The 8289-nt window shown below is 30.2% G+C and overlaps 2 protein-coding genes across 12 annotated transcripts; both read left to right on the top strand.

Annotated features, from left to right (window-relative positions):
- The first annotated feature begins 667 nt into the window (after nucleotides 1–667).
- On the top strand, nucleotides 668–3989 carry LOC105180936 (uncharacterized). 7 transcript variants are annotated; one of them, XM_025305870.1, is made up of 6 exons: nucleotides 669–1051; nucleotides 1321–1458; nucleotides 1566–1751; nucleotides 1845–1937; nucleotides 2045–2164; nucleotides 2247–3989. In XM_025305870.1, the coding sequence occupies exons 2-6, from the start codon at nucleotides 1394–1396 to the stop codon at nucleotides 2527–2529; spliced, it is 747 nt and encodes a 248-aa protein (XP_025161655.1). In that variant the 5' UTR covers nucleotides 669–1051; nucleotides 1321–1393; the 3' UTR covers nucleotides 2530–3989. The 7 variants fall into 7 exon arrangements, with proteins under 7 accessions (XP_025161656.1, XP_025161655.1, XP_025161657.1 ...); XM_025305868.1 differs by having other exon boundaries at nucleotides 673–991; XM_025305869.1 differs by lacking the exon at nucleotides 669–1051 and adding an exon at nucleotides 1058–1137.
- A 1095-nt stretch (nucleotides 3990–5084) lies between these two features.
- On the top strand, nucleotides 5085–8208 carry Pmvk (Phosphomevalonate kinase). Of its 5 annotated transcripts, XM_025305874.1 has the most exons (7): nucleotides 5085–5693; nucleotides 5889–6094; nucleotides 6185–6278; nucleotides 6581–6786; nucleotides 6900–7049; nucleotides 7119–7245; nucleotides 8192–8208. In XM_025305874.1, exons 2-6 carry the CDS (start codon nucleotides 6040–6042, stop codon nucleotides 7238–7240), a joined length of 627 nt encoding a protein of 208 aa, XP_025161659.1. In that variant the 5' UTR covers nucleotides 5085–5693; nucleotides 5889–6039; the 3' UTR covers nucleotides 7241–7245; nucleotides 8192–8208. The 5 variants fall into 5 exon arrangements, with proteins under 5 accessions (XP_025161659.1, XP_011135598.1, XP_025161660.1 ...); XM_011137296.3 differs by lacking the exon at nucleotides 8192–8208 and having other exon boundaries at nucleotides 6008–6094; nucleotides 7119–7289; XM_025305875.1 differs by lacking the exon at nucleotides 8192–8208 and having other exon boundaries at nucleotides 6008–6107; nucleotides 7119–7289.
- Nucleotides 8209–8289: the final 81 nt, after the last annotated feature.

Here is an 8289-nt window from a genome sequence, read left to right as displayed (position 1 = left end):
CACCCTTCATGGACCACCACGCAGCTCTGTGCTCCGTCCATATATTCTTATGTCCATGCTCTAACCAGGTTATCGGAAGCACCCAATATAAAATTTTATCACCTATAGAATATAATTTTTGGGCAGTTTTCTTTATCAATATTTTGCTTCCAATTTTAACAGTCAGATCTATTTTTGCATGAAGGTACAAAACAATACCATTTTTTGCACCTTTATCTTATTCTTCTCTGTAAAGCCAGCGGCACACGGTACTTGTTTTCGTACTGGACTGCTTGCTGGATGAAAATACTGCGTTCTGATTGGTGCATTTCCGAAGATGGATGGAAATGAACCAATCAGAACGCAATATTTTCATCAAGCAAGCAATCCAGCACGAAAGCAAACACCGTGTGCCGCTGGCTTAACTGTCACACACTTTGATCAACATATCAGGAAGCTTGCGCAGAATAACAGCCAATCAAAAACGGGCACCCCAAACCGTGTTCCAAAATTCACTGCCAGCACTGAAAAGTTATAGTTTGCATGACACAAACTATATATTTTTAGTACTGGCAGTGAATTTTAGAACACGGCCCAAGATGACAAATTTGCCTCCGCTCCTCTTCGTAATAACTTCCTCCCCGCAACGATATGCTCCGTCTTTATATTCCTATATCTATGCTTTGATCATATCACGAAGCTTGTGCAGAATAACAGCCAATTAAAAACGGGCACACCAAAATGGCAGATTTACCTCCGCTCCCTTTCGTAATAGTTTCCCCCCGCAACGATATGCTCCGTCCCTATATTTCTATGTATGATTCTTGCACCTAGTACGACTACCATAGACATAGTAAAAATAGACTGCGTGTGAAGGCCAAAACTTGAAGATCAAGTAGAAAGAGACGGACAATAGGTGCCGAGTATCTTTCTTTCTCACACAAGGAAAGGAGTGGGGAAAGAGTGGGGAGCGAAAAAGAGTAGTAAAACAGCTGTATGCGGTTGAAAAGAGGTGCGTAGTCGGTTCCCAGTTTATTTGCTGCACGATTTAGAAGATGCTCTGTTTTATAAAGTTAATATCAACGTATTATTACGCGCTTAATTTCCCTGCGATCACACGCGCATGTCGGTCATAGCAGGATTAAGGGTAGCGTGAAGGTTAGAATCACATTGGAAGATCTTCTCTAACTGCTCTGTCCGCGTTTCTCTGCAGCTTTATTTCTCTACTTTCCTTCTAATGTCTCGGACATTCGTTTCGCATTTTCATTTCAAGAAAAACTGATTATTCTGTCAGTGTTGTGTCAGTGCTGGTGTGTTGCTGAAAGTTTTTGTTGACTACAGTTAATCGAATCCGTCGACGCACCATAGCATATACATATTCACGGAGAAAACAAGGAATAAAATAATTTAAAAAATGGTTACTACGTGCTATATTTGTGGTGTGGAAGAAAACCCTCTTTATCCACAATCATTTCATAAGTAATTTAAAAAATATATTTGTATTCAATATGAATGTAAACATATCGTAATTAATAATATATATACACATATATATAAGTGAAAATATATATGTAAAAAATTTACAGAATCCCAAAAAATGAAGAAATGCGAAAAAAATGGTTTCACGTTATTGGCCGTGATGTATTTTACAAAGGAGCAAAAATATGCAGTGACCACTTTACAAAAAATGACTATCATGAAATGAATGAATATAAACAAAATAAAATATTGAGAAAGACTGCAGTTCCATTAATTTTCGCGGAAGAAAATTAGTGAGAATGTTAAATTATAAATAAGAACATACATGTAATAATCTTACAGGAAGATGCAATAAATCCATTACATTGAAATATTTTGTCTTGTAGTAAACATGTGGAGGAGGATACAGATACCAATTTAAGCACAGATATAAATATAAATACAGCAGAAAATAATGGCATAGACAATGAAAGAAATAGGTAAGAAACACTAAAGATACACTAAGATATACACCTAAAGGGAAAATAAAATTATCGTAATATATAAGATAAAACATTAATGTATGTGAATATTTTTTGTTTTATAGTGAAAATACGAGTAAGAATTCCATTACGGGCACAGATGCAGATATACATACACATGTAGCAGAAGATGTTAATAACATAAACATCCATAGCAACCACAGTAATAATCACATTAGAAAAAGGTGAGAAATCTAAAGATTTAAATAATTTTTCCTATCGAGTATTATTCCAACAAATTATAAATTATCAAAATTTTATTTTCAGGAAATTGTCGCAAGAGAATTTTAGAAACTCAAAAATTAAAAAAATATTTGTAAACACTTCTAAACATGCTACAAAAAGCTTCCGTAAAACAGATTTTGTGTCTGATGCAAAATGGGAGCAGTTTGTAAGATATGTGTCATATATTCGAAATGAAACAAAAAATATGTGGCAAAAGAAACACCGTATGCAGAAGAAAGTTTTAACTTATAAAGATTTGCTTCAGGACCTGAAAAGTAAAAACTTTATAACAAATAATGGTATACATGCAATCAAAGTAAGTTGAGTTTAGCTATTTTCCATTCGCAGAAAGATTTGAAATTCACATTGTCCACAATGTTTATTCTTTTATAAGAAAGTTCATGATAACTCTCCAATCACAATGTGACTTCATCATAATATTGACTCTTATAGAAAGGTCCATGATAATGAAGCAAATGGTAGAACAATACTTGATTTCTACATCATGTTAAAAATATGGTATAACAAATGTTGTGCGTATACATATACCCTCTCAATCTACAAATCTACAAATGCACTAATGATGTTATATCTTCGTTCTAAATAAGTTATTATGTATATGTCTATGCGTACAACCATTTGTCTCCTTGATTTCTTCTGTTTTTATATCTATATTTTGTACTTCCTTTTTCTTTATTTAGGATATATTGTCACCTATTATGCAACAGTTGCTACTTACAATGTTAAATAAGAAGCGAAAGAAGTCGTTCCCCGAAAGTTTAAAAAGTTTTGCATGCACGTTACATTTTCATTCGCCTGCAGCATATTTGTATGTAAGAAAAATGTTTTTAAAAAGTTTATCTCACCCCAGTACACTGCGCATGTGGACGCAGACAATTCGTAGTAATTCCGGTATATCTGAACAATCGTTTAAAACTATACTCGATAAGGTGCAAAATGCTAGAGAGAAAGGAAAAAACTTAGTTTTCAATATAACTTTTGATGAAATGAATATTAAGAAAAAAGTTGATTGGGACGGCAAAGAATTACACGGTTTTATTGAATTGGGTATTAAAGATAGTAAGTCTGACAGTCTGCCACTTGCTACCCATATCCTTCTTTTTATGTTAGTGTGCATAAATGATCATTTTAAAATCCCAATTGCATTTTACGTTATCGAGGCATTAAATGGTAAGGAAAAAGCAAATTTATTAAATAACATCTTAAGTATTCTCCATGAAAAAGCAATTTACGTTATTAGTATTACATTTGATGGAGCAACTTCTAATATTGCAATGTGCGAGATACTAGGCGCACAGTTAAAACACGTCAATTTTGAACATATTGTTCCGTATTTTAAGCATTCTATTGACAAATCTAAAAATATTTATATTTTTTATGATGCATGTCACATGTTGAAGCTTGTGAGGAATGCAATTAGTAAAGGGGTTATTAAAGATAAAGACAAAAATGTAATAAGTTGGAACTTTCTGAAAGAATTAGTAAATGTGCAAACTGTGGAAAAATTACATGTTGTTGCCAATAAAATGCGAAAAAGACATATACAGTTTTTAATGAAAAGATGAAAGTTAATCTAGCAGCACAAACATTAAGTAATTCTGTGGCTGATGCATTGACGTTTTTAGAATATGAATTAAAAGAACCAAGATTTATAGGAGCTTCAACTACTGCAACATTTTATAAAACTTTCAATGACATATTTGATATCTTAAATTCACGTAACATATACAATAAAACTGAAAATAAACATGCAATAACAAGAAATACATTATGTACTATTAAAGATAAAGCTAAAACTTTTATGCATTACATTGCTTCCTTAACAATAAATGATGTTCCCGTATTGCAAAGCATCCTCAAAACAGGTTTCGTTGGATTTATAATTAATTTGCAGAACGTTATTGCATTAGCAGAAGAATTATTTAATGTAAATGTAATAAACTTTCTTCTTACTTATAAATTATCACAGGACCATATCGAAACTTTTTTTTCATTGATTAGAAGAATGCATGGTTGGAATAATAATCCTAGCGTAAAGCAATTTAAGATGTCATATAGAAAGATATTGTATTTAGCGAATGTATCAGTCTCATTGAATGCTAATTGCATTCCACAAGATACTGTATTGCTAACACTTTCACATGAATCTACGAATGATATACAAACAATTAACGAACATGTAGAACAAAATAAAGATACTATTTTAGAAGAAAGATCTTTAGAAGACGAACCTTCAGATCTTATCTTTATTGAGCATAATTGTGTACATGATAAAAAAGTTAATGAATATGCTGAAGAAATCATTGCTTACATATCAGGATATGTTGCTAAAACTATTATAAAAAGAATTAATTGTTCAGAATGCAAGCAATTACTTTCAAATAATACATATAAACAGTTGAATATAGAGCGTACCAGTAAACTTATACAGATAAAGGATCGAGGCAACTTATGTGAAGCATCAAATGATGTGATTACGATATGTAAGATAGCATATAAAATAGTACGATGTAATCAACATAGACTATTTACAAATAAAAATATTCTTGCACATCTCATATGTGAGGCTGTACGCTCCATTCCTGTGCATATATTTGACTATAATAATCATATATTCGATCAAAGTCCACTTTTTGATCACCGAAACCAAATAATTAAATTAATTTTGAAAACATTTTTTAATTTAATTTTAAAACATGAAAGTACATCATTCGCAGATTCGATACGAGTTCGGATGAAAAATAATAAAATAACCTTGTTCAAAAATCAATAAATAAACAACAACTTATATAAAAATATATATATATTTTTTTAATAAAGATTATATTACTTTGTAATATTGATATTTTTATTACAACTTTTCCACACATATTCATGTATAAAATATTTAATCGTTTCAATATAAATGTTTACACGTAGTTTATAATAGTTGAAACACATTTATCTCTAAATTTTAAACGGTTTTATTTAACATTACACAACTTTTTTTAACCTAACATCATGTATATAGCACGTTATATATTACTACGCATCACTGCGCATGCGTGAGCAGAGAAAGAAAGATACTCGGCACTTGCTTTCTGTCTCTTTCTACCTGATCTTCAGTCTTCACAAGAGTACACGCGCAGTCTATTCTTACTATGTCTATGACGACTACACCGTGGAAACAGCTGATGTAAGCTGTGACGTTGCTTACGCATGCGCACAACGCGCTTTCACGTGGGAAAAGTTCCACGAGTGTGCATCATTGCCTTGTTGTATATTTATTATATATTTATATTTAATGTTGTATATTTATATTTAATGAACAACAAAGAATGAAATGTTTGCGCTAACAGCGTGCTCCCCGAACGCACCCTAAGCATATGATTCTAAAACAATTAAAGGAATAAGTATTTTCCAAAAGGTCAATTACATTATTGCAATGTTTACGTACAAATAGCTCTGAAAGGAAATAGAAAGAGGATGGTATGAAGAAATTTATCTTAACAAGACATAAAAAATAATAAGTTTTAATTACTTTTTTCATATTTATCTTCAACTTTCGTTATAGGTGCTATTATGTTTCCTTGCATAAGTCAGTATAATATAAGAATACATGTAGCAACATATTTATATATTGTAGGTTACATTCACACTAGTCGAATATATTTATTATTGTAGGTTACGTTCGTACTTAAGGAATAAGAATGGTTATCATTTATTAGATAAAATATTTCGAAATGTTGGTAGTATTGATATAATTTATATATTGCAACTTTGACTTTTGTTGTATAACGCAGTAATACTGTCATTGTTGGAAGAAGAACATTCTATGTTGAACGCAGTGTTACACTGTATCCTCTGTGACCCTTATTGGAAAACAGCCAGTAAGATATAAACGTAAATAAATCAATCAGTAAATGAAATGTGAACTATTTGTATGTTTCTATGTGTCATTCATTTTACATATTTGATAGAGATGGCAGACACTTTAAAACCAAAAAGGATCTTATTATTTAGTGGCAAAAGAAAGTCAGGGAAGGATTATATTACTGATATTTTACATAAAAGGTATTTATAATATTTCATAAACTTAAAATTATATAATTGTTATATGTAACATATATAATATAATGTTATATTATATAATTTTTATGTCTTTACATTAGGCAATTTTACTAAAGACTATTCTTAATATGTAAATTTAAAAAGCATTTGTATAATATCAAATCTATAAGTATTGTAGAATAAATATTGTAGAATATTTGCAGAATAAATTTTTCATTTTAATGAATTTATATCAATTATCCATTGAATGATGTATATGCTTTTTTTTATTATTTCTTAAATTAAGCAATTTTTATAAAATCCAGGCTTAGTCCACAAGGAAGCACAATTATACGATTATCAGGACCTATAAAAACTCACTGGGCCAAGTTATTGAATCTTGATTTGGATCAATTGCTTGGGGATGGAAAATACAAGGAGGAATATCGCATTAAAATGTGTGAATGGGGGGAGAGTATGAGAGCAAAAGATAGTGGTTATTTTTGTCGAGCTGCTATTGATATGTATAAAGGTATATAATTTAAAATGTAATATTGATTAAAAAAATTAAAATGTTAGTAAAAAAATATTTAAAATAACATTAAAACATGACTTTTTATAAAAATATATGTAAACGTTCTACAGCAAAGGACAAACCAATATGGATAGTAAGCGACCTCAGAAGAAAAAGTGATATTGAGTGGTTCACAAAAAACTATGGAGATATATGTAAAACTATTCGTATAATTTGTTCTGATGAAATCAGACAAAAGCGTGGATGGATTTATACATTAGGTATGACATAGATAAACTAAAATTGTACCAAAAAAATTTATGAGTGAATTTATTAAATTTTAATTTAAGGTGTAGACGATGCAGAAACAGAATGTGATTTGGATGATGTAAATACATGGGATATCTTATTGGAGAATAATGATGAAAACTTAGAAAATATCCTACAACAATTGCTAGAATTAGTTGATTAAGAAAGGTTAAATGCTTGATATATAACATACCATAATTTTTATATATACATAATTTTATAATTTTTATAGGGTATTAATTTTAATGCCATAATTTTTCTATACAAAAGAAATATATAGGGTGTATACAAGTTTGTGTAACAATATATTTATTAATTAATGTATTATAGAAAAATATATATTTATATTTTTTATATATGGCATATTTATTATTTATGTCATTATTATTCATATAATTATGTATTTTATCAATAAGTTTTATTTTAGCATACTTTAATTTTTTTTTCTACTAATGTAAATAATTATTGTGGAGCATTGTATTGAACATATTATTGTTACATAATTATTTTCCAGTTTAAATTTTAATATTTATAATATATATTTAACTTAAAATCTTATTATATAGGGTGGTCCATTTTAATCGATAATCGGAAATATTTTGTCAGATAAGACAGATTGCGAAAAATGTTTCAAGCAAACAAACAAAAGTTGTAGGGTCCAGAGGGGGATATCTTGTGGTGACCTTGGCTTGATTTTGGATTGTCGTTTGAAAGTTACGTAAAGGTCAACTTTAAAATCTTAAATGGAACCTGCCCTATTTTTTATTGCATATTTTGTAGCTCTTCTCGAGACATTTTCAAAACACTACCTATTTTTGTCTTTTGCATAAGTTATTCCCAAGATATGAAGCTTCAAAGTTGATATACCGCAGGCATTCGCATTACCCGATGTACATACGAGGAAGTTGTTCGGTCGGATTTGTACATCATACTAAGAATGTCGATTTTAAATCGATTTTATCGAAGATCGATTAATCGGAGCCTAAAAGATTGATTTCAAATTTATTTTTTGGAACTGAATCGATTCAAGGATCGATTTATAAATTTTGAAAATCGCCAACACGATTTTTTCAGTTTCTATTAGTAATATAGTTTTCTTTTTAATTCTTTTCAGTTGTAACAGAGAGGAAGCTGAAAGCGGCCAACACGGCGTTTTCGGCGACACCGATTTTTCGCATTGGAAATGGGCGCCATCTGCATCCATTTTGAGAG

This window comes from Harpegnathos saltator, unplaced genomic scaffold, assembly GCF_003227715.2.
Source record: "Harpegnathos saltator strain DR-91 unplaced genomic scaffold, Hsal_v8.6 scaffold720, whole genome shotgun sequence".
Taxonomy (NCBI): Eukaryota; Metazoa; Arthropoda; class Insecta; order Hymenoptera; family Formicidae; genus Harpegnathos; species Harpegnathos saltator.
The sequence above is the reverse complement of the archived record's forward strand: the minus strand, read 5'-3'. Positions and strand labels throughout refer to the sequence as shown.

Coding starts and splice junctions, on each gene's coding strand:
- LOC105180936 (XM_025305870.1), top strand. CDS start 1,394: ATGGTTACTACGTGCTATATTTGTGGTGTGGAAGAAAACCCTCTTTAT. Junction 1,752..1,844: donor ATTTTCGCGGAAGAAAATTA/GTGAGAATGTTA, acceptor TTTGTCTTGTAG/TAAACATGTGGAGGAGGATA. Junction 2,165..2,246: donor AATAATCACATTAGAAAAAG/GTGAGAAATCTA, acceptor TTTTATTTTCAG/GAAATTGTCGCAAGAGAATT.
- Pmvk (XM_025305874.1), top strand. CDS start 6,040: ATGTTGAACGCAGTGTTACACTGTATCCTCTGTGACCCTTATTGGAAA. Junction 6,279..6,580: donor ACTGATATTTTACATAAAAG/GTATTTATAATA, acceptor TATAAAATCCAG/GCTTAGTCCACAAGGAAGCA. Junction 6,787..6,899: donor TGCTATTGATATGTATAAAG/GTATATAATTTA, acceptor AACGTTCTACAG/CAAAGGACAAACCAATATGG.